Source organism: Camponotus vicinus, unplaced genomic scaffold (assembly GCF_025532165.1).
Source record: "Camponotus vicinus isolate PSW18456_S1 unplaced genomic scaffold, iyCamVici1.0 SCAF_2, whole genome shotgun sequence".
Lineage (NCBI taxonomy): Eukaryota > Metazoa > Arthropoda > Insecta > Hymenoptera > Formicidae > Camponotus > Camponotus vicinus.
In genome coordinates this window covers 24,968,693-24,996,284 of record NW_028141956.1, presented here as the reverse complement: position 1 = coordinate 24,996,284, position 27,592 = coordinate 24,968,693, and the positions used below count along the sequence as shown (strand labels likewise).

General features: G+C 38.1%; 1 protein-coding gene across 4 annotated transcripts in view; it reads right to left on the bottom strand.

The window, feature by feature from the left end:
• Shrm (shroom) overlaps positions 1-27,592 on the bottom strand; it is a 161,303-nt gene that overhangs the window by 14,343 nt on the left and 119,368 nt on the right. For all 4 annotated transcript variants that reach the window (XM_083091868.1, XM_083091869.1, XM_083091870.1 and 1 more), the window contains one exon: positions 25,811-27,553. In XM_083091868.1, coding sequence (XP_082947994.1) covers positions 25,811-27,553 — 1,743 coding nt within the window. The remainder of the gene's footprint in view (positions 1-25,810; positions 27,554-27,592) is intronic.

Genomic DNA, 27,592 nt, shown 5'->3' with positions numbered 1-27,592 from the left:
GTGGTCCGCTATAGAAGAAGTGGAACTTTACTGTCGAATCAATTGTAAGTCCATTAAGTACCGTTTGCACTAGTAACGGATGCGGTTTAGCATCCATGTCTGACAACGCGCGTCTTTATCCACTGGAAGAATAAACTTGATTTGCGTAAACGCGATGAGTAAAACCTTGTGTTATGTCGGAGTAAGCAACCTTGACTTACTTGCGATTTCGAAAATCGCATTGTGAATAATGCGTGAAAATTAGTAAAGCATATTTAACATGATATATATCATCATCTTCCTTTATAAGATGCAAAATTCAAAGATGAATAAGAAATTGCGTATCTTAAATATTAACAAACTTCGACTTGTAAAATAGAGATGATCGAGAGAACTTCAATATATTATATAATATCTTCCTATTGTTCTTTTATTTGCTAGATAATTTTAACAATTATATTTTAAACGACATATTTGAAATTAATTTAAACAATTTATTTCCTACTACCAATTTATTTTCAATTAAAAAATCAATTTAAAGTAAAATTAAATTAAATAACATTAAATAGTAAATATTAATTAATTATTATATATTATTAATACAATATTTTTATAAAAATTTCATATAAAAATGACAATATGTCTCTGATAATCAGCAATAAAATACTTATATAATTTAATTAAATTTGTGATAATACTAAATTAATTTTAAAAATAATTCCAAGAATTTATATAAAGATATAATTTTATGCTCCATGTTTTATATGTGAAATTGTAACTTCAAGACACAGTGACACCGTCATATGTGCTTCCTGTTTATTCAAGACTGTCATAACCTACTGCACGCGCGCAATCTAAATGACAGTTGCCCTCGTCACAACGTCACTTACGAAATCAAAATGCGTAGTGTGGGTAACATGTGAGAGCGTAAACACCACCTTCACGGGTGGACAGGTGCCCTCGCGACGAACGAAATTCGGGTCGAGTACTCGATTCTTCATCCATTCGCGTTTCCTGCCAAGGAAAAACTGGCACTTGCTGGGCAGACGAAACTTTCTTCGCGGTCTAGCAGATAAAAAAAAAATTTGCTATCGCGAAACGAGGAGCGTGGGTGATCTCGATGCAAGTAAAAGCGTCGAAAAAGAGATTAAGTAAGTTTCGCAGCTTCTGATCCTTTAAAGGTTTCTAGTCTGATTTTAATTGCAAATGAACACACTCTACAAAATTATTCAAAAATTGTTACATGATTTATGGACGATTACATAAAAATCTTTAGTCGGACGTTTATGCATGCGAATATTACTGACTATGAATGAATAGAATATTTCAGTTTCCGATATAAGAAACGTGAAGTGACATACTTTTAGAGAACGTTTGTAAGAGAGCGAACAACACGAACTATATCAAACGACTGTCAGAATGCTACGAGAAACGACACTTGAGTATTCCTCATCAATATTTGTGAACTGTCATGCTCTCGCGGAGGTATGTCACATTCTCGAGGCTTTGCACATGGAAGCCATACTTTGCGTTGGAAACCTGTCGCATCGTTTCAATTTTTTGTTTTAAAACGAAGCAACAGATATGATATGACATCCAAGAAGAGAATAATTTTCTAATATTATATGTATATGTAATAAATATATTTAAACCCAATAAAATATAGAAATATATCCAAGTAAAATTCTGCATTTTGTAAAAAAGAAAAGAAACTGAAATTTTTTTAACAGAAATATGAGCGAGAAATAATGAACGCTTATCTTTAAAAAATTCTTGTTAAATTTAAATTGATCTTTGTCTTGACGTGCAACAAACAACAATATAAAATATAAATTTTAGGTGTAATGAAGTTTCACTCTGGAAGTTTTTTTGGGTTATCTAGGCCATAGAGATGGTAATCGCGCGCGACACGAGACGAATAATCCGACCGAGATAGCCGTGATATCTGCGACCGAAATAAGAATCGAAAGCGAAACGTGATGTTTCATGCCCTGCTGCGATAAATTTCATAAAATTAATCACCTCGTCCCGTCATGTTATAATCTGAGATTTTTTATCGACAATATTGCATTCAAATCGATCTGCAGTAAAATAATCTGCAGTAAATTTTTAAAATTCAAACAACTGTATTCATTGTTGAATTAAATAAAGGTAATAAATATTTTGATAAATTACAGTCAGGAAAAAAAGAGAGAGAAAGAGATAGAGAAAATATAATGATAATAATACTTTTGTTTGTCTAATAAGTTATGACACTGTGAAAACACGATGCATTGAACTTCGCACTTCCTTGTTTCATCTCATACGCAATATAGTGAAAGTAATTCGTAACGGTAATATCTGCTACATAAAAGCAAGATTATTCTGATTTTCAATAAGATAATGCTATTGTAGAAAATGTCATCGTTATTTTTCGAAATTATTGAATAATATGATTTAATTATACGTTTCTTATAAAATCGTACACTGATAAATGAAAAGTTTAATTTTGATCGCTTTTGTGTTTCCTTTTAAAAAACTCACACGGCAATATAAAACGTCGGCGGCGTGGGAAGAGAGGGTCACTTATCAGTTTATCTTGCCCGCATGGCAGTTGTTATCGCTCAGGCATATACGTGGGTAATATATTCCTAACGTGTCCGACTATTCATTGCTACCAAACTCCGTTCACCTACTTATTTACGCTATATTACGTCAATATTAAAAATTTAATGAAAAGTGCAATTTTAATTAATGTTCGTGTAAACTTAAATTCGAACACTTTCTTCAAGTGCTTTCCAGTTGCGGATTATCTCGACATTATATGTATATATATAAGCTCATATCTTGCAAGCTTATATCTTTTTCCATCAAGAGAAATTGAATTTTCTTTATTTATTACAAAAGATTAATTTTAATAAACACTCAATTTCGATAGTCATCAAATTTTTATAGCCTGAACAAAAAACTAATGTTTAAATTATTTCACGAAAAAAAAATATATAGAAAAAATTTAGAGAAAATAAAATTGTACATGTATTTAAATAAGATTTTTATATATTAATTAGATAGCTTAATGTTATAATATTTTTAATTTTATAATATATTTAATATATTGTATAATTTTACTAACACACATTTTCTATATTAATTAATTTTCTATATTAATTAATTAATCCTTTTTCTGCAAGGCAGAAAATAATTAATTAAATTATAAATAATAAAGATCGTTGGATTAAGGATGTTCGTAACAAAGTACAAAATGAGCAATTGCCTGGAATTAGTGTCATTATACTGTCAAATGTTGCATGAACAAATAAATTTGTAAGAAACTTTGCATAATTTTATATCATTGAAAAAGAAGCCGTGATGTACTTACGCGATGTGAAAAAGGATTCTACACAGGTAAAGAATCTGCACAATATAGAAGCATGTCAACCTACTTTCACACTTGGCAACAGACTGCACTCGTATTGGCAATTTAAAAGCACTCGACTCGCGAGAGTAATAAAGCTCAACTTGGTTATGCTGCTCGTACGAAACTCCTTGTACTAATCGCAAGAGATTAATCTTGAAATCGACGAATTAAATGATATATACGTCACGATTAGATTACACGATAGAGTTATAAAAAAATGAAAATTATTCTTGTAAAAGATACATAAAAAGATTATGGAAATTAATTTAAATTTAACACATAATTATAAATTATAAATTCGTTATATTAAATATGTATGGAAAAATAAAGCATTCTGAGATGCAAAAGTCAAACGTAAAATAAATGATAATGATGCAATATGTAATAATTGCAATATGTTACACGAATAACTGTAATACATGTAAATTAAATTCACCTACAAAAATTTTATCAATATATGCATTGACATATACGTGCGTAGATAATATATCATCTGACCAAGATCTTTCCAGACACATTCTTCTTATGGAATACTTTTTCCTCAGTAATGTGATCTATTCGTATCAGTCAATGACTCGATAAAGTTCACAGTCAGCAACTAGACATATAGTTATGTTATCGGAGAAGATATTACGTAAAAGAAATGTAATAATTTGAAAGAGAAAGGAAGAGAAATTATAATATGACATAACTACATATTTAATTTAATTATATATTTAACTATATAATTTAATGTTATATGTTTAATTATATATTAAATTTAACTTAAAATTTTAATTATATATTATATAAACTAAATAAATTTATTTTAATTAAAATAATTAACATAAAACTTTATTTATATATTATTTAAATTAAAATTTGTATCCATATGTACTAGTTGCTCACTCTCATGATTTATAAATGCAAGTATGACGTTTGGTATCTTTGTCGGACAAAGTGCGAATGTGATCAAAGAAGTAGCTCTTCAACCTGTGCTACGTGCACTGTTTAAATAATGCCACTTCATGATTCATGCTTTTTGGTTCTCATCAACCGGTTCGTCAAGCAACAATAACGGTCTCGACGTCGATTAATATGTAATCAATTCCTTAACTGGCGAACGACGCATTATCTTAAAAATAGCATACAATCAATGCTAAATATTTTCACATGGAAGACTTCTGTATTTCAGATAACGTCAGTTTAATTATCAGTTTAATTACGCTGTAAATGGTAATGTATTATAAGCATCTAAATGTAATATAAACAATCACAGTTTTATTTACAAAAACCTTGCAACTGTTTGCATTTTAAATCTCTGTAAAATAATGAATCATACATGTTATATCATTATGTATGTTAAACCAAGGCCACAAGACAAGGTCATTTTATTTCCAGAATAATTAATATAACAGATAAAGATCGAAATTGTGCTGATGTTTAAATTTAAAAAGCGTAGTTACTTACAATGCGCAGAAATATTTGGAGTGCTTGTTTTAACTTGGAGTGTTTTAATTGATATGACTGATAAACGAAACTGCAATGTTTTAATTGATGGATTGATAAACATGTAGATAGGAAATCGTAAAAACAACTTTATCATTAAATTGATTCAGAAAAAAAATTCTGTATACAACATATGTATACAATTATAAATCTTTAAATAATATATTTATATTAATTATTACGTTCCCGCAGCTGATTAAACAAAGCCAAACATTGATTAGTCAAAATTTATACCATCGTCAAGTTAGGTTTATACGATTGTAAAGCGATTCTTTTGGAAGACGGAAACCGCTTCCAAAGTGTTGGCGGGAGAGTAAGATATTAACTCGACGCGTATTCACCTCGCTTACTACCTGACGAAATCACCCACGCGTATCTGCCTCCGGAGGTGAAACAGCAGGAAATCATTGTAGCGGAATAGCCGTCGAGAAATGAGACGTTACTCGGAACGTGTACAACGCGCATACGTTTGACGTGCGAGCGCGTTCGCGATTTTGATGCTGCGGATTTTGAGCGCGACGATTTCGACGATACTTTCTATTTTTCGCGCCCGAGCAATCAGGTCAGCACACCTGGTCGATTCTTCGCGATGACTCAGGCGATGATCTTCGCGGACTCAAACGGACTTCGCAGTCTGGCGCATCGCGCTTCACGCCGGAAAGGCGATGCTCTCGGCGGAAATCCAATGTTGCCTAGAAGAACGGAGCGTAGAGAATACGTAGAAAGTATATCTGTCACGGCAGGGCACGAACCGCCAAGAGGGCTCTCCGGCGCAAGAAGTATTCTCATTTTCCACGCTTCGGTGAACGGCGACAAGGTCTCGCGATGGGGTCCGGCAGAGAGCGATGGAAATGGGCTCGCGGGGGGAGGAAGTGGCGGCTGTGGCGCCAGGACAAAGGGTAAGGACGCGTGAACCAACGGGCCGAAGAATGTGATAATAGGGTCGGCAGGTAACTAATTGCCGCACATGCATGAAGCCGCGAGACACGCGTTTGTTGCAATGTACTCGGCGAAACGACGGAAGAATTCGCTGGAAGAACGCAGTCACTTCGTCTCGGCTATGGTTAAGCGTCTGATTCTACCTGATGTGTTTCTGAGAAAGGCCAGTGCATCTCGCTTCTTTATTCGCATTCTCTGTTTTGCGATCGCGAGCGCCTCTGTACAAAATACCTACATGAATTTTGCAATTAGAATTTTTTCATTCAGGCATCGTTATAAGGTAAAGACTTTGTCAAATTTTGACAAGCTTGGAATTATTTTAAAATACCGTTTCTCCTTTTTCTTATATTTTTTTCAAAAATTTCTATTAAAATAAATGTTATAAGTTATCATAAATTAAACCTCTTGTCTAAAAAGAAACTTTTTTTTTAAATATATTTAAAAAATTTTTATTTTCCATGTAATATATTTATAAAATTTTTTGCAAGCGATGGTTAATAATAGCTTAGTATATTATCTTTCGTTCAAAGGACTTAAATCTCTGCGAATTCCGAGTTCAAAAGAGAAGAGAAGCAGAAAGAATTCAAAGGTATTCAAAAGACTGAAATTAAAGAGAAAAAAGAACGCAGGTCAAGAGCTGCAGTTTCTTTCGTTGCAGAGAAATCGGCATCTAAACGAAGATAGTCGGCAAACTTAGTGACCTCGCATACCAGACATTCTCGCGCTTAAAGCAGCACGTTCCAGTTTTAGTTCTCTCGCAATTTGTGTTCTGTGTCTCGCGACTTCTGTTTCTAATTCCATTCGCATGACTGACGCATACACTTGGTGCATCATAGATATATTTGCATTACATGCGTAGCATGCATGTTCGAAAAATGAATGCCTATTTCAAGCAAAATAAAAATCTTGTAGGAAGTCAATTATTAATCGGGAAGTAAAACGCTCATGGTTGCAGATATACAGCGGTAGATGTCTAAGCGTTTCTTGACAACAAGATCGTCTACCAGCAAATGAGAAGCATTCAGTAACGCCATTCTGAACACAATTGCGATACGCGTCTCTCGGAACAAACCTGCAATAAAGTTGACGATAAAAATCGACGCGTCACGCAATTTACATATTACTGATTTATAAATACCATGTTTAGCAACGTTGGAGGAGAAGATGGCTGCATTATAGTATATAATCATGAGCACAGAGTGGAATAATGGCGAGTTTCGTTTCGGAGATATACCATCTTTTAATTAACTGCGCTTTTAAATTATTCTCTCTTTTATATTGTGTATATACTATATTAATATTAAAAATAGTTTTCATATTATAGCAGTCATGTTACAGCTGTTTCGTGTTTATTTTATCTATACAATTTATATCTATACAAGAGAAGCGTAACTTGTAGGCAACGAGTATACAACACGCTATCGTATCGAGTCTAGGTGGATAACAATCTATTAACGAGGCTTGGAAAATTGAAGGAAAAGGGATTGTTACGCTCTCTTGATGTCGTATCGTGAAATTGCATCGTCACTTCAAAGTAGCAAACACGAAAACCGCAGAATGTTTCTTGTACGGAATATTATACCGCGCACTCGTTTCAGAAATTAATGTTGAACTGGATGATGGGGACTAATTGTAAATGATTTTACAAATCGTGGGAATTCGCGCTGATTATATCGCAGGCATCCAGCTGCTTGGAAGACATAACTGATGAACTAACTTGCAGTCGACTCGTTTGTTAATCATTTTCTTTGAACAAAGTTCTTTCGACGATTCAACCAACGACGATCATTCGGAGGAAGGCAAACAACTTTGCATTACGTCCATAAATGTTTATTACCTCCTAGAAAGGAGGTATCTTTAGGAAGATTATTATAGGTATATTTAGGAAGGAGCTCAAAATTAAAGTAGGTATGCGTTAAATGACGACGCAATCATTAGTAAATGTTGCTGAGAATCTGAGATCGGTACAGGAGAAGAGAAAAATTCACGATGTGTCGGAATTTAATGAACAAAAGATATGTTAATAACGATGCGTTCAAGTAAGTGGAGATAACGATTAAATGAATGGAACATGAATGAGGAGAGTGGAAGGAGCGGAGAAGAAGAGGAACCGCGAGGCAATCGCCATGGATGGAAAGGTAACGATGCGAAATGTAAAAACGCTAAATGGTGGGAACCGAGCAATCATTTCGTAGCGTCGGAAGACAAAGGATAACGGAAAAGACGATTTGTAAGGTAGCTAATGGAGACGACGGAGCGAATATAAAGAAGCCAAAGCGGAGTAGCATGGGTTCTTTAGAGAATCGATCGTAATTAACGGTTACAATACGAAAGGGCACGCTACCAGTCGCCTTAAAAGAAGCCGTTTTGCTTATTGTGCCTCGAGAGACCTCGCCTTACAACCCGGACGTTACTCGACGTACGATCGAAGGAGATCGTTCGCGAGATGGTGTTAGATATCGATCGTGCGTGTCGATACTGGTTGTTGGCCGAGCGAGTAACAGATCCGACCACAGAATATAAAAGACACGATAACTTCATTCAATAGCCAGAAGGCTATGAGGGAAACGAATCAGCGCGATGGTAGAAGCGATAGCGATGCAACTCACGCGTTGTGTACCGGATGCGCGCGTCACTTTAATATGTGAAACGAAGATCAATTGACGAGCGGATGTCAAGCATTCCTTGTAATCGAATCGATCGTAAAATCGCTCATCGACAGAAAACGTCGATACTTCATTCGAGCACGCTTTATCGTGCGATTCTTCGAATTGAGATACGAAACGGAAGTACTAATTGATTATGGCAGATAGAGTCTTTACGACTGATAAAGGGGATTGGATCACCGACGAGGGAGACAGAGAAAAAGGGCGAGAGAAGAGAGGGATCGGCAGGGATCGACAGACGTAATAATGTAACTGTCATCGTCGTCGCTGACCCTCTTCGACTAATTCCGTCTCGTCTAAGAACTCAATTTCGCTGCAGCAATTACCACGTGGTAAATGATTCCTCTCCCCTTCCTCTTTATAACATTCCACGGTAATGACGAGGAGATGCGGGGAGAGGTGCAGAGAGAACTGGCAACTGGCATCGGTTCAGCACACACAGGAGAGATCAAATTCTCGGAAGAAGACGGAGGAACATTTTCAAACAAAGAGGGTCTTGTTCTTTCGCCTACACGTATGATTTCCACCACACGCGACAGGAAAATTTTATGGCAGGCACCTTTGACTCGCGATAAGATTTACGACAACTTGGCGCCTCTTCCGATCAACAAATGTTATTAACTCTTTAGAATCTTAATATTAATTCTTAGAATTATAGAGTTTGTAATAAAACATTTTTATAAAATTAGTGAAAAAATAATTACCTTTCTTGAAATTTAGTTTAATCTTTCCAACGCCGGAGAAAAATTAGTTTTATAAATTTAAATGCATTTAATATAATTTTATGCATTTAAAGTTCTCGCTATTTAATGTAACGTTCATTATATCTATTCATATTATATAAAAAAGAAGAGAATAGAGGTTCTTTGCTAGATATGGTTCATTGTTTGTTACAATGTTTGTTATTAAAAAAAGAAATTATCCAGTAGCAAATATATTGTAGTCCCTGAGAGACATGCGATGGAAAGGATTGCTTTGCGTGCAATCGGTCTGTTAAAAATAAAAATTAATAGGTGGCCCCCATACCCAAATCCGGGAGCAATTTTTTTTTAAAGTCGGTCGCTCACGCGTAGGTAGCGAGATTAATATAAATCGCTATTAATTAATATTAAACAAATACTCTCGTCTCAAAATCTCGAAATAACGGGAATATACGCGCCGTAAAGACGCGCGTTTGAATGCCGTTATGAAGGCGCACGAAGACCGACGTTCACGCCAAACGACTAATGAATTTCATAATTAATACCATTATAATCAATCATGGGCCCTCACGACGCTCGTGCACGCCGCTCGTCGACGATGCAGCCCCCTCGTCGGGGGCCTTTGACGCGGAGGCCGGGCTTTTCCGACACGATCGATCCCCGGCGTCGAATCGATTACCTTCTCCTGCCGGATCCTCCGTCCGGCGAGAGTTTGCCCGCGCCATAAATCAAGCGGTAAGTCGTAGGGATCCAGCTGGAGAAGCAGGGACCGTAAATCGCGAGACGTCTCCATCGCTCGTTTCGCGTTGCCTCGCGATAATCGGCATTGAACGCAACAACGCGCGAATCCACCCGTCGCGATTTTATTCCGCGTGTTCTGCGGCGAGCTTGCGGAACGGAAATGTTGTCCATCCGGCGAATCCTCGCGTCGCGTCTCATCCTTGTGGCGCGAGGTGCGCCCACGCGTCCCGAGGCGGAACGACGAGCAGTCCCTTGAAACGAGATCGAGTCCATTATCTATTTCGCCTCACGCATCTGGACGTCCCGCGGGGATCCGCTGGATAACGTGACCAGTTAGCTTCCGGCTTATCTATATGTTGCTCTTTGCTCGTGCGATTGACTGCTTTAATCCAAATCAGATTGCACGTCGAAACGATTGAAAAATAAACCAGATTTCATGGCCTAGTACAATGTAAATGAGGATATTGCTCGCATGTCGGAAGTATGTGCGATCAGAATTGACAGATTGCCTGATTATATAATATCGAGATGTAATAGCGATCGATATATTAGTGAAAAAAGACACTAGAATATTTATTGACTGCATTTCGTGTGCGATTAGTGTAACTTATTTAATTAGAAGTGGATATTATTTTGATAATCTAATATATTGGTCTACACATGCTTCGAATATTAAAGATATAAATGTTAGTCGCGTGCGACAGGATATATGAATAATATATGCGAAATAAAAAAAATAATAAATAAATATAATAAATAATATAAATAAAATAAAAAAATATTATTAATAATATAAAATAAAAAAAATAATATTTTAACCAAAATACTTTAGCAAGGCTAGTAATGATATGCGCGTACAATATATGTTCTATTATAATTTTTTTAAACAATGAATACTAAATTGAACAATAATGAATTTCTATAAATAAAATTGGAGCATCTAAATATGTGATAATTAATATGTGACATATAAATAATATGTGAAATTTAAAAATAACAACGAGAGAAAATCAAAATAAACAAAATAATCAAACAAGTTTGGATTATTTTTGCACGCAATTAAATATTAATCTTCTATTATATCTTATACCATCTTAAATTTAAACAGCTTAAACAGAGAGAGGTTTTATTAGAAATAATATAAACATAATATATAAGTAGGACAAATATAATAATATTGCAATATTTTACTCGGAGCATTTTCTCTTCGCAAGAAAATCGATCGTTTCTAGTGAAAACTCTCCGGTTAGACATGCACGCACGGAAACTTAGCCTTGACAGAGAAAACTGCATCTAGCATCGTTAACGATTGAACAACAGTATCGGGACAACAAGCGCATACGTTGGAAGCGCCATGTAAAGCCGCGTAATGAGCCGTCACTCATTTTCCACGTACATTATCGTACCGGCTCATTACCTTTCACCCCGGGACCAATCTGAAAGTGTTTAAGCGGCACGAATATATTTCACAGCTGAGAACCTGATGGTGCTAGCCGCGAAAGTGCCATAAACTTCCAGATCAGTTTGCGATCGTATCTGATGCCATTAGCGGATACGGAGTGTCGTAACGACAACCGGAAAGCATTTCAGGGCATACCTAAGCGCCGACTTCCAAGGGAGACTGCGATCTCTTGCTACGGTCTAATTGTTATTAATTAGTACGAGCGGTCGCGACCGTTCGCCGTTCGATTGAGTGAAACTACATCGATAAACGGCGACCTATTAACCCGTTGTTAGCGCAATTAGAGATTGTGAGCTTCTAATTAAACGTCTTTGATAGCCAGACTTGCATACACTCGTTCGGGCAACGAGATAGACGATATAGTCGTCATTGATATCGTCCGTTGCCTTCGTAGAGCGGATACGCGGACCGGATGACGCTGGAATGCTGAATCTGGAAATGTCACTTGTACGTTTTCTCGCGAAAGGAGGCATACAACCGGTGGAATCTGGACCGTAACGTGTTGCAATTTGAGTGGCACAAAGTTGGCCTGGTGCAGCCTCGCCCTCATACATCATCGTCAGACGAGAGCCCGTAATAAATTTCTTTTAATTGGTGCGGCCGCGTACTCGATGCGCGAGCAGATTAAAAAAGGATCCGATACCGCGCTATCAGCTTAATCCCTTGCAGGACGTAAATATGCAGGCGCCGCGCCGGCGGCGATGTTCAGAGGCGGAAATGTGCATGCTATATTTATAATACCGTCACGTAACGCGCGCGAGCCTTAAATTAACCAGTTAAACGTCCAGCCGTTCCGAAAGTTAAGTAACGACCTGGCGCGCCACTAAAGATGTCTCGGGCTGCTGACGTTATAAATGCGAGCGAAATAACCCGACGCCGATGTATTTCAAGCATTTGCGCTTGCGGCCGCGAATCGTCAATTCGACTTGACAATGAATTCGAACGTGGTTCGATAAGCAGGCTCGTGGCGCCCTTGCAGCCTCGGAGAGGAGAATCCGAGCTCGCGTTCGCGAGAGGAGAAGGACGAATGGAGAACACTCGATGCTGTCTGGAGGGAGACACCAGACGGGGAGAAAGACACCATCGCTTCGCTTAGCTGTTCTTTCTGTTTCTTGCAACCGTATCGAGCGAATAGTTCCCAGGCTAGGCTCGGTTACTTGGATCAGCCAGACTCTTGTCGAAGTAACCGACCTATACGTATAAATTTCGTAATGCGACGTTAATTAAAATGGGCAAGAGAGCGAAAATGGAGTCTAGAATTTGATGCACCCTGCGCAAGTCAGATGGAAATATTTTCAAATTCATTTTAGTTATTTAATAATAAATAAAATAAATTTGATGTTAAATAAAAATAAATAAAAATGGCACAAAAATGCAAAAAGTGAATTATATCATTTCAAGATACTAATCATTCTTAGTGTTCCATCAATTTTACTGTAATTGTATTTTTTCTCTCGGCAAAAAATAACGCAAAAATTATTCGCAAGATCTTTGTAGCGGTATTCTTTATTTATGAAGTTTTTTGTAGCTCTAGCGCGATCGAAAACCTTGCAGAAATGAATTTGCTGACCAAACTCATTTTACGCAATAAATACTCGTCCGATTGATCGAACGCGGATATTATTCAATGATAATCGCTATGAAACTATCTTCAAGGATCAATTACTTTTATTATATATCATAAGCATTGAAAGTTAAAGATTTTAATAAGACTTTCGGTTAATATTATTGACGTACCGATAGTCTCGATCGCAGAACAGATTTTCAAATTTGTATGATATTAATTTTTAGATCGCACTTTTTATCCCCCACAGTTTTATAAATAAATTAGAATCCGCTTCCAATTTAAAATCACTTTGAGGAAATTTAATTTTGCTAATGTCGCATCTCATAAATCCAACTGTGATTTTCATTAAATGGCACTGTAGAACAAAGAAGCGACCAATCGTGCGCACGCGCGTATAAAGACGAGTCGTGAGACATCGCAAATGGAGTGTGAAATTTTAGGTTGCCGTGGCGGAACGATCGGTTTGCCGAGGGGGAAGTCCGTGTTATTGATTAGCCGTGACGTCAAAGCTACTGAAGTGCATAAAATTCAAAGCTGATCTATTGGTCAGTTGACATCAACCGATGCGAAGAATATTGCAAATAATTATTGTTAAAGATAATTGAAATTAATTTACTTATTTCTATGGTAAAAGTTTCTTTAGGTATCTAACTTGCAAAATAATTATTTTAAAAGTTTAATTTACAAATCTTTGTTTCACATAATCAGATTATGATTTGCCATCCGTTAAATTATAACGAAATAAAATATATATAAACGAAAGAGATTAGGAAAAATACAAACTGTCGAAAATATATATTTATAAATTTGTTTTTTGGCAGATCTTATAATATTATTATTTTAAATATTATATTGTTTACAAATACCACGTCTACATATATGTATTCGTAAACATATTAAATCAAAATATATATAAATATATAACGTAAATCCAACCGCGTGTAAACCACACGAATAATATACACAGTTAAATATTATATGATATCCGCTACTTTTCGATCATCACGCTTTAGAAAGAGCGCGTCCACGGAATAACAGCATGTCACTCAAAATTCAAAAATCGGCCGTCGTACCTTCGTATTCGAAACTTATTGCTCCCGAAGACCATCGTGTTGATACTGCTCGCTAGATTGTAAATACTCAGATTCAACATCTGTCCGACGAGCAAACCGCGGTCCGCCGCCGTAGAACTCAGGTCATTGTACGCTGGTCCTGACGACGCACCTCCCCCGCACCCGCACTATCTGACACTGGGCGATCGATGTCGAAACCAGTCACACATCCGTTGTCATTCTTCATTCGAATAATGGGTATTTCGTCGATTATCACTAAACGAGGGCGGATGAAATCAGCGATCGCGGGTGACGCGATGCACTTTTTGCACTTTCGGCCGCGCACGCACTTTGACAGCTGTCAGTGAACGCTGCGAGACGTCGCGGACGATACGGTGCGTGTTCCGCGAGCGCTGTCAACGGAATGAGTCGGAGCACAGCTCGCGAAGCGTTGGTGGAAAGACCCAGGTGGGGGAAATCGCAAAAGTGGGAGAAGGAACGTCAAGAAGAGAGAGAAAAGCTCATTGCTGTTCTAAGGGCGAACCCTCTAAGGGTCGATGCACAACATGGAGATCGGATGTGTCCATGCGCCAAAGCGGAAAAGCTGAAAATTGATCATCATACATTTTATAAAAGTCGGGAAAAAATGCGTGCGCATCGAGAAACGTGATATCTCATGCTAACGCGAATGAAGCATAGCTAGAATGATCGGTATGATCACGACAGGTCAATGTGTCGCACTATCATCGCTGATCTGAAGTGGCGTGGATCTTATACATGCGACGAACGTTCGCTTGCACCCTTGAATTATTTTAATACCGCTGACAGTTTCACCACTACTACAATGCTTCGGTGCAACTGACAGTGAGATGCATCTCCCGTGGAAACCGGTTTAATCCGGTGTCTAAGACACCGCTAATAGATCTCAAAGACACGCGAGTCAATGATTCGAGTCGGCGATGATTCGAGAATAATTGGTTTTGTCGTCTCTGTCGAGCGTAGAAGCCTGGGCGACAAGAAACTGGCCTTTAATCGTACGTGCCATTTCAGCGATAATGCGAGGCTGATGATAAACTGCATACGTCGCGGTATCGTAATTCATCCACCGCGACGCACGTTAATAATCTCATCGCCGGCCGTCTCGCGTCGCGAAAAAAAAAATTAATTCGCGGATAAATAATTTTTTTAAACTACACTATAGGAGATCTATCGTCGCTGCTACGGTTCCGCAACCTGCAATCGTAACGCTTTCTTAAGAGGACATCGTTCATGAATTACGGCCGCGAATGCTGTTATTTATACGTTACAACTGCCGAAGTTGCGAAGAGACTTATGACAGCAGAGTTCGCGGGGCCGCTGGTAAACGTCACTCGCACCGATCCGCTTCAGCCTTGTAATCATCGGCCGCGCGGTCGAAAAAGGACGCACGACAGCCGGTCGAGAGGAGAAACGCAGGGGTCGTCAATACGAGTCGTAAATTAATCCAAGACAACGGGGCGCAACGATCTCGACAGAATATCTCGCGGGAAAGCGCGTTTCCTTGAAAAGATCGCGTCGTTAATTCCGTTCCCATCGACAGTGCACAGCGCGAATAATCTATGCGTCCCCGAGTATCTTGAATTAATGCATGTTAAAGGCTACGCATGTATAAGCCATCTCGTCTCTTCTCTCGCTCGTAATGTCAACCGCACGTTTATTAGAAGCGAAGGGAAGTCTCGGGGCCGCGGCGGGGATGCGACTCGACATTTTTAACAGTTTCCCCGATCCGCAAAAAAAGCCCGGACCTCCTTTTTCGCATTCCTATGTAATAACAGGTCTCGGCTCTCGCCGGGGATCGACCGGACTCGGCTCGTCCTGAGACAGAAAACCGGCACAGCCGCCGGCGATTGTCGTAGGTAAGTGAGTTTGACGTACATCGGCATCGCGTACACCATACCATGTGCATTCTCTACGATATATTCTAAGGTCCTCTCCTTGCACTCTCACTTCGCATGCAAAATTTGTACCTGGTCATCTGCTCGCTCATCTTGGATTGTCCGGCTGCCGATCTCGGAAAGAGACTCTCGAATACTATGAAAAGATTAAGATATCCGGAGAAAGAGAGAGAGAGAGAGAGAGAGCTATCTTTGTCGAGACCGTTATAAGATTGATTGATCAGGTGAAACGTGACTGTCTCGGAAAACATCTCTGATCTCGGGATCGTGCGCGATCGTTCGTACGTGAGGCTCATTTGCGCCGAACTTGCGAATGACAAATGGTATTCACGATTTAGCGTGATGCTTACTCTTTAATATATAATGTCAAGATGTAAAACTTAAAGAAACTGGAATGTGTCTTCGAATTTTACAATCCATTTCGCAAATAAATAAATATTGTCACGCATAAATAACGCTATAGATGATTAAGCGCAATTATTTTATGCAATTGTTTTCATGAATAAGAACTGCGAATCGAAATATATCTTAATAATCAGCTTTGAGAAATTATCTGGAAAGATATCGACATCAAAGTCATTGCGAGATTTAACACCGTCATGACGTGGGTCTATTATTTCCTCAGTTCTCGGACTGATATTTCGAGGAAAGAAACACGGAAAAAGATAACAATCTAAATTTAAATGGGCAGCTTTCCAAAATCTTGACCGACGGCTTTTGGGCCGTCTGGACGGCTTCTCTCATGGAAATGCGACGAGACGTAATAATGTAACATTGATCTATAGCTTTCTTTATAACAACTGAAAGTAGCAAAAGTAGCGCATATAGAATCAACATTATTCCATCGAATCTGTAAATCTCACGCACACAAAATTTCCGGCAGCGCCATCAGGAAGCAAGAACATTGCTTCTACATCTCCTTTCTTTGGATTTATTTTTATTGTTATCGCGATGTAACAAGTTACGTCGGAAAACGTCCAATAAAAAAGTAACACTAATTATTTCTAAATTTCCCGATGAAAAATCAATGTCCATGATAAATATGATTAATTATTTATCAACGGCAAAAGCCATAATAAAGCGGCTTTTAAAAATAGTCGGGGTTTATGTTCTTAGGGCGCCAGTGAAACAACCAAGTCGCTTTGTACTTTATCAGCGACGAATGCAAGCTCGGCGATTATCAATGCACTTCCGCATAAAAACTGAGACAACACATCGCCGTAGAAGTTTACACTTCGCCCTCGTTCCTGCGAACGACAGATTACGGAAACGAGGGCAATGGTAGACTCTTCATAGATATTTTCTTATCGTAATAGTCGAAGACCCTTCAGCACGCGTTGCGGGGAAAGTCCGTGTTTCGAATCGACCACTAATATAATAAGTATCCACCTCGCTATGCAGGAAAAATATGATTTTTTTGATGTCTATCTTTACGAGACTAAACTTTATACCCAGATATACTCAGGTAATATTTAGATTAAACGAGTAGGAATTTACTACCATAAAAAATGAACACATTACTCTACCTTTTATCAGTGCAATTCTAAGGTGAATAACATTATCAATACCATACTTGTTTTATACTTGAAGTCAAATGAAAATTTATATTATATTATAAATATTTAAATTAATATGTGATGCATAATATTTTTTAGTAGTACTGGTGCTACTTGTTACATATTACCACTTGGACGCTTATCACATTCTTCAACATATGTGACAAAATTTTATTTTATAAACCTGTTTGAGCGAGATTTACACTATCCTTCGTTTCGCTAGGCGCACTGCAACTTGCTTTATTGTAGAGTCGTAAAAATAACCGCTCGTAATTCACGCGAAATAGTTTAGAGTACGGGGTGCTGCGAAAATAAACTCGACAAGCCCGCGTAATCTTGCGAAACATCGCTTTAAAGAAGATCAATATATTTTAAACATTTGCCCGAGGGAAGACTTTTACTCTTCGACAGGCAAGGAAGACGATGACTTGACACATAAAAGAAACTCTGTACCAGAAATAGAAATCACAGAAAATGCTGTTATATAAAAGAATGTACATGCTCTTGAAAGAGAAAAAAATCCGGTGGAGAGAAAGTGTTCCTTTTTTATATCCATTTTTATATGAGAAATTTCGTACCTTACGTTAATTATCTCTCCATAAATACAAAATTGATTTCGGCGCGCTTGTATTTGGATCGTTAAAATATGACGGTTATAGTCTCTTTTTCAGGTCATGTCTTCGCGTTCCAATCGCCAGTCATAAATGTGGTGATCAAGTCTGCCGCGAAACATACACGCATGCATTTACCAATACATACATTACATACGACTCTCGCATCGCTGATGTCATTCGCTATTCCGGTGATAGGTGATGCTTCCGACATACGCACACGCGATTTGCGCGTCGACTCGCTATTCCGGTCGACGTTTGACCCTGGATCGTTTCGCGAAATTGATTGCATATCGTACGTTTTTGCGTGCGTGAATAAACAATCGTAAAATAACAGAGCGCCTAACGATCTCGTTCGTTATTTTAACGGTGCTCCCTTTCACTGGCCAATATCATTCAGTAAATTCGACGTTCTATCAGTGGGCGATTCATAATTTCGATATTAGCCTCCGCCCATCGTTTGACGAGATCGAGAAATCTACGATTTGCTTTGGCTCCAAGCTTTATTAGGCAGCGAATAAGCTATAATTTTCTAGATTTATTCACACATGTACGGTGCGGCCATTAATTGTTATAGGAATTTTATTGCCGTTCACAGTTATGCTCTCTTGATCGTAAAATTCGCGTTAGGATACCTCGCTCTCTTATCGAACGTATTAAGTGGGATCGATAGCTCCCAGATAAGGGTCGATCGTCGCGTTTATTCTCCTTGACTCTCTCGTAAATCGTGGCTCTTATGACAATTTTTATCTCGAGATACCCGCTGTATCTTCTACTTTAAACAAATACCGCGCCCCAGAGCTCCGAGCACACATGTCACTTATTTATAACTTGGTCGGTGCCGGTCACTGTACCTGCACGCGCTGCTGTCTTATTCATGCGCGCCTAATGAGAAAAGGATCAGCTGCGAGGTTGCTATCTGCGGTTTGCTATGTCCACATCGGCGACTTCCTACAGGTGCGGGAGCAGCCGCGGTAACCTCGGCAAATGTCAGCGACCCCATCGTCAACGGACAATCGACGTTTTCCTCCTGATCGCGTGTGGCCGCTCGGCTCGGTTCTAAGGAAGTATACAGGAAATACGCGGCGCGGCCCAGTCGTTCATGTACAGTCGTTCATCATCAGATCGGTCGTTTTTACGGCCGTTTGGCCGTTCGGTCTGCGGTAGGAACCGCGAATATGGCCGTGGCACTGGAGCTTTTACGAGCGCAGAGGAGTCTGTATCGTGCGCACATCGTAGCCTCGCACGAGGTCGTGTCGGCGGGCAAAACTCCAGAAACACGCACGAGCGTATACGCATCTTCCGCTGTCACCGCGCCCGTTGCTGATGCTATGTTCGGAGACCACCCGCCACAATAATAAAGTCACTACAGATTTGTCTCACATGTGGCTGACAGCCGACATTATACGTGTGTCCGTTCCGCGGTAGAAATTCCGTTCATGAAGTCGTGATCAAGACGCGATAATCAAGCGTGAGACGCTAATCCGACCTAGACATCTTCTTGACAAGATGATGGGAATAAAATATAAATTCTAGAAAATGGAAATAAAATAGGGGGAAAAATTGTATTATTTTGACTGCCTTGGAAAATATAAAAATCACACTTTGATATTGCGTTTATTTATTTTTAATTATTTTTAATTTTATGCATTTTATTCAGTTTAATTATTATTATTGTTATTATTTCTTGGCATTAATTTATTAAATTTGTTTAATTCTTTTAATAAAATAATGTATAATTCTTGATGTGTATTTCCCCTTGATTATATTTTGTATCTTGAATTATTCATATGGAGAAATGATAAAAAACAATATTATTTTCACTGAATGATTTTTACTGAAACATGTCGTTGCGCAACCTTGATGTTAATTGGAGAGTAAATAAAAGTGAATAAATAAAAGTAAGTGAGTAAATAAAAGTAAATAAATACTCTAATCCGATTAAAGCAGAAAAGAAGCTAGAATATGCACATTGCCATAAGAGAGCGACAAGCCATCTGTTAGCATCCATGATGGCAAACTGGCCGACCTACTGGATTGTTGAGCGCGCTTAATTGATCGGAAAGAATTTTAATTTGAGACGAAATATTATTGATAAAAATAATATATTCTAAAGTAATATATTCATAAAATATTCTTAATGTGGAAAAGTCACGTAACAACTTTTACGAGAATTACGTGCATTTTTCAATTGCAGACAGGTATGATATGTCGTAGACCGTTTTCTAGGCCGTAATAATATCCAATGTTCTAGCTATTGAAGACGTAAAAAAGAATCTAATCAAAATCCGATAGCTTTTGATAAAAAGTTTAAACTGTCATGCTTTATAAGTCTCGTATATTATTTGATTAATAATATCAGAGTCTTTAATATAACTTGAGCTTCATCGATTTCATTTTTTGAATGTCATCTATAACAATTTGTACAAAATTTCCGTCATTTTTATTTTCATTAGATTTTATAAAAATATATTGTACAAGTTATATAAAATATTGTCTATCATGTTAAGAATTTTATATTTCAGATTTTCAAAAAAAATTTCTTATCATTATACTTATAATTCATACATATTCATATGAGCTATCGTGCTTTCATCACATCGTAATTAAGAATAGTTAACTTTAAATTTAATTAAAATATAAGATTTAATTATATGTATCTTTAATTGTGTGTTTCTAACTAAAACTTTTTCCACAGTAATCAATTGAAAAAAACATTTTTATAGTCATGCGTACTAGATGGAACAGCTCTTACTGCAAAAGTTGCTTACAAACTGCCGAACAATTTGTGTTAATCATTTTGTATGGCAGACTGTCGTCGAGAAGATACCGTTCCTCGAGACGGTCCCGTGACTTCGTGTCCGGTGTCGTCCGGTCTCGAGTGGCTGGCTATTGTTTTCCTGACCGTTTCGTTTGTCGTTTGCTGTCACGTTGTCGTTGCACTTGTGTTTCCTTGGTGAGGCTGTTTCCTCGATAGAGAGTAATAAGTCGCAAACAGGACGACGTACTTAGCAGCTCGCCGAAGTCGAACGTAATGACGGTCGCCCGAATGAATATAATAACGGTAGAGTTTAAATATAAGATAAATATAAGATAAAAAATATAAGATATATACTACTCTAATTTGCATGTTGCTCGAATTAATTTTACATAAGGAAGTAATTTATATGCAATATGTTGTGCTTCTATAAGAGAGACAACGTAACGATCCTGTTTTAGTTAAAAGAAATCAATAAAATTTTTTAAATTTAAAATTGAAGTTTATAAATTATAAGATTATTGAGTATAAATAAAATATTAAAAATATAAAATGATTAAATTTTCTATATTAAAATTTGCATACGCAATGTTTAAGGAAACACAATTTATATTTATCTATGCAATATGTAGACATTCATTTCTAACATATATATGCAAAAAAATTTGTTTTGATTTCAAGTTACGGAATTCCATTTTGAGATACATGAGAGTGAAGTATATTGCCTATAAATATTTCACTATTTTAATGATAATATTTAATATTGCAATTAAATAAGTTTCCTTTAGGAAAAACTGTACAACATAATATAATATGATATAATAGGATTGTATGCACACATGGATTATTTCATTTTGAGTGCACTTTTCGATAGATAGTCTATATGTGACTTATAAATCGAATATTCAGATATTTGAAGATTTCATGAAACTACTTTCACTTTGAATTTTAATTATCTCAGTAATGATTATGGATACTACTGGTATTACTACTATTTCTGCTAAACGCATTTAGAATTAGCTACGATTGCATATGATTGACCCAGTTCTCCTATGCCGCCAAACGACTCTCGCCGCATATGAAGGAGAACGAACAAGACGAAAAGTATTTTCATTTCTAATGCATTTGTGTCCCTTTTATATTTAATAATAAATATGACGTTATCATTTATTTTTTATTATTTTATGTTTAATAGTAATTAAGTCGATATTAATTTTAATCGTATCAAATATTGATGACACGAATTTTTTTCTTTTTCTTTTTTTATAAAATCTGTTTTAATTTTAGTATTATTTAATAATAATTTTCATAAATAATTTTAGTATTTCATAATAATTTTCATAAATTGCTGTATAGTGAGACGGTGCAACAGGTGCTCAAAAAACAAGTTTTTATCGTTTTTATATTTATATTAACTAATTTTATTTTATATTAACTAGCAATCGATAAAATACGAAATGATTTATTGCCTAGCAATTATGTCGTAAACGTTGTAATAAAATTCTTAGTGTTTTGCTTTCTTATTCCTTCTCCATAATCAAGAAATGTGATTCCTTACATAACGCTAAACATATTTTTTGTTGGGCCCCACCTAGGAAAATATCTGTCGACTGTAGATAAAAGCAATCGATAAAAACATATCACGCGATATCTCATCGATACTTGGTTTTAGATTCCTTTTTCATAAGAGATCGATTTCAATCTTTCAGACCAATCTCAGTTTATCTTAGATTAAATGAAAGTCATATAATTATAATGAATGAAAGACATATAATATAATTAAAGCGAATCATAATTTTTAAAAATATAATCTGTTATTATTTAATAAACAAATTAATATTTTATCTATAAAAATTGTCATTTGTATTTTCATACAAATATTTGTTATACCGAAACGGAAGATGACTAAATATACGGAATAATTTGGGTGGTTTTTTTATATGCCCCTTAAATAATTCATTAATTTTATTTTGCATTTCAATAAGCAAAATAGAAAGTAAGAAAATGTAGAAAATGAGTTTATAATGCAACGGTCGAACCATTAAATGAAGAACGCTGCTTGATTTACGAATCCTGATGTAGCAACTGACTGTGAATTCTTTCTTCGTTGCTATTGTTCTTTGCGTAACTTTTCGAATCGACCCTTGTAAGAAAAACACTGCGCCATGATATGGATCCCATAATGCTCGAATAGAAAAATTCACAGACTAATTATCACGTCGCAAGTGTAATCTCGATGCAATAAGAAAGGAAAACAGTCTCGTTGTTTCTTTTCTCTAACGAGAATTAACGATAACGTCACATGTCGTCGCATAACTTTCGACATCGGACAGAGAATTGTGCATTGGATTTATATAAAAAATTAGCGCAATTGATAAAAATGCTGAAGATACGTTGCCTAGATGTCGAGATAAATAGAGATCACTGCCAGAGTTCGTTATTAATTTCTCGCGAGGCATTATTCTATGACGCCGCACCTCATCATCGTTGGCGTTGTCGAGAACATGATCAAGCACCAAAGAACAGGCCAACACGCCCGTGGTGGCGCACGGTAACCTTTTTTCTGACATTTCTGCCTCATAGGTTGGTTTATTCGAAAGGTTAAACCGTCGCGCTCTTGAATATCTAGCGCAGCGAGAAACAGAAAGAGAGAGAGAGAGAGAAATGTCTGCAACGGTTCTGGCACTCTTTTGCCCGGCAATCTCTCTTTCCTGTCGAAGGTCGGATGCAAGTCAAATGTTGGCTCGTCGAACCGTATCGTGGGTTCGGAACATCTTCGCCAAAGTGCGTATCGGGTAGCTGGTCGATCGCTCGTGCGTTACAAGAGGCCAGGTAACCATCCAATCAGAGCGAGAAGGAAACAAAAGAAAGGTGAAAAGAGTTATCTCTCTGTGAGATCGAGTCTACATCCTGTATCCCAACTAGAAGACTCGACTGGCAAAATTCTCCTTAGCCCGGCATGCAATTATCATCGATCGATTGTTGAGGATCATTCCTTTATTTACAGCGTCTTTCTGGTCTCGCGTCTTGAGCTACGATTGTCGCTCCTCTCGATAGTTCTCGCTTGCTCCGTGGCCCGAAAAATCATGGATCGATGAATAAAGAGGTGCCGGGTCACAGAGCGCGCTTCGCCATTATCGTCGTTCCTTCGTCGACTCGCCGAACAAGTCTTGTTCCGCTTTTCATACAATTACTCGCGTCGCGCGAAATCGTCCTTGCCCGACTTCTCGCCTTTCGAGAACGCGTTCGAGAACGTCGTACTCGTCGGAATTTAATAACGTATCCTCGCATACACCGATTGCGTTCAACGAGCATGACTCCTCTACATTCTCGCGGGAGATATATGGCTCGCGACCTTACCTTCTACATATGAGAGTAGTACAATTCTCTCTTTCATGAGATGCCAGTCGCTCGACGTCATTCTGCATAAACTGATGTGTGTATTATAGGTCTTTTATAAATTCAGTCATTTTATAAAAAGAAATCTAGTCTTTTTTATAAGGTGATATTTTTACAAGAAAAGATTTTAGGCTTTTTATATTAAAGTTTCGAAACATCTGCGACAGATATATAATTTCCTGCGTTTAATATATGCCTTGGGAGATCTGAAGAGAATTGCTTACAACGCGTCATCATTTAAAAGTCGCGTTATTCGGGAAACATCACATGTAAATCACTCGTAAATCAATCTTAGTATGAGTACCGTTAGATTTACAATGATAATCTCATGATAATATATGCGATTCGATTAAACAAACGATCGAAAAAATAGTTAACGACCTCGGGTAACCCGAAATCATTCCGGTATCAGTGGTTAACGCCACGATCTTAGAGATTTATGAGTTTGCGACACCGGTAGTGCGTTAACAAAAAGCGTCTCTTTCGTTCAGTACCTCGTTATCTCTCTTGCTTTGATTTCCATATCGACGATAGGCCATTTTACAGCCCTATTTTATGGGTACGTGGATGTAGCTATTAAGTTTCCTAATGACATAATTCACGTTACAATTGGCGTTTACGGTTATAAATGTTCCACATCAGGATTTATATGCTTCGGATAACACGGAGCGCGAACGATTTGGCGAATGCTGTTTATAAACTGGTCGGGATATAATTTGAACGATAAAAAATATTTTCTTGCGTTAACTGGGCGCACGTACAGCTGTGCATACATCGTTTGTATCGAGTTTTCGGATGATATACTCCGACGTATCGCTTTGTCAATTATACTTTTCATTCTCGTTCGAAAGAAACGGTAATTACGAAAAATTATACGGAACCTATCTATGTCAAGGAAGCGAGATTAATCAACAAGTCACAAATTATGTCGGCGGTACGAACGATTTTAAATTGTGTATAATTGCCGTTGATTGATACGCGTAAGAGACGCTCCAAGGATTTTCGAGATCCGAGTGTGCAGCGGATTTCCCGATGATCTATCGATCTTTGCGAGCCGCATCGACCACGCAGGGAATAAAGTGTACCTTACAGGTTACCTCTAATTCTCAATTGATCGAACGTGGGATAAACACGCTGCACGATACTGGGACATTGCATCGGCTAATGACGATGTTGTGTAACGGAGGCGGTTATTTATCATTCAATTATATTGCAATTATAAGGCCATATGTGCCTCGTATCTTAAATTACGCGATGCCATTTCAGCAATAAACGCTTTAACCTGCTCAAGACCTTTAATAATTGATAATCGCAGAATGAGTAGCTCGGAAAGAGTCTCGTGTCTCCAAACACTAACAAGTTTTGATGGTAAGAGATAACGATAATAATATCATTAGATGACGATCGTCATGCTCGAAAAATTAAAATAACGATGTACAGTTCACCGTTATATATACAATTAATATTACAACAGTTATTAGTCGTAATCGATAAATAATAAAGATGATTAATATGAAATATCGAAATAATGTAGGACAAATATTATGTAATCAAACTCACCCTTGATGAGGAGCGGGTCTCGGTGGAGGTGGCAAGGACTTTCTACCGGGTGTATTTTGTCGTGGTGCTAAAGGTGGTGGCGGAGAATTCGAAGAACCCGTGCTGTATCTCTCCGTGGGACACTGAGACTGAGATTTCTGCTTAGGTAGATCAATGTATTTCGGCGGCAATGCGTAGTAAGTATGAGAACTTCTTTGCGTCACATCGCTAGGACGCTGATGATGATTAGGAACGTATTTCGGCGGTTCGTGATACTTCTGCGGATTTGATTCCGAGGGGAATAGCTTCGAGCTCGCCTCGTATCCCGTTTTTACCGAATTACCAATGGAAAAGCTGTGATTTCCGCTCTTTAGGTACTTGGACGGGCTCTTCGCCGCCTCCGTCGTTGACAGATAATTCGGTCTCGACGGTGGATTCGCGGTGACATTTTTATCCGCGTTCTTAGGCACTTGAGGTTGCGGTCTTTGACCTGAAGAGGATTCTAATCTCTGGTCAGCATCATTTCTCAATAAACCAGACACGTCGACGCGCGTTCCATCGACTCGCATCGATTCTTGCCGAATGATTCTCGGCTCCACTGGAACTTGCGGCGCGGGTCTCTGATTTCCGGAATCGCTGTATCTTTGCGATATGAGATCAGGCAATTGCGCTGCGGGTCTGGCTGAGAAAGGCCTCTCTTCGGATATTCTTCTTGTGGGCGCTAACCTTCCGTTTACCATAAGCTTCTGAGTAGAAGGATATCTCAAACTGGAACGTCCTGTAGCTACCATTCTGTGCGTGGCGAAACCAGCCGACACTCCGTTCTCCAGAACCATTTCCGAATCCACGTGTTTCATTCCCATAGAGGCTCTAACGAACTGATGTTGTTCCTGCTCTTGCACGCTTGTTTTCGTCGAATTCGGCGCGGATTTGCTGTTAGTCTTATCATGATCTCTCTTGCCGCTATGCTTCGATCTTTTCATGGAATGTCTTTCCGACTTGTGTCGCTCGCATGATCTTTCACGACCAAGTTTTGCTGTTTCCTCCGTCTGGTGATGAATGCTGTTGTTAGATTTACGTTGACCCTCTGCGAAAGAATCGTCGCTGAGCTCGGGTGGCGGAGGCGGCAATGGATCGTCGCAATCGTGGACCTCGCTTTCCGTGATCGCAGGCGGCGATGGCGGCGGCAGATCAGGACTAGGCATGCGTTCGTTATAAGCGTTCCTCAAATGAGCTTTTTTAGGAGGTCTCTCGGGCACCCAGTCGTCTATCGATATAGCCGGTCCGACTATCACAGGGCCTAATAAATCTGTAGAGAGACTGCTGCAACTGTTGCTGTGCTGATGCTTAGGAGTCGGTAAATCGCCGTTTCCTTGACTCTGAGCTCTGCTGACATTTTCCCTCCATGTACCACTGGCATAGTCTGACGCCGAACTGGCTCTTCGGGATGAAGATATTTTCGGTCGAGGAGGAGGCTGCGGCGGAGGACTTTGAGGATTCTGAGGACTCTGAGGACTCTGAGGAGCTGGCGCAGGACCCTGCGTTAACTGAGGTTCCGATCGCCAAGACGCTTGATGATGTCTCTCGTAGAAGGACAACAATGCTTTCTTTTGGATCGCTTTTAAAGTAGGATCGGATACTCTGTGACGTTTGTCTGGATCCAGATAAGTGTAACGCATTTGTTGCTGCTGTTGTTGCTTCTCCAATTCATTGATACGCTCAGCTACTGAAAGTTGCGGTTGCGGCGGTGAGCTCAAGGTCATTCTGAAACATAGAAATATTGCAAATAATTAGTTCCAATTT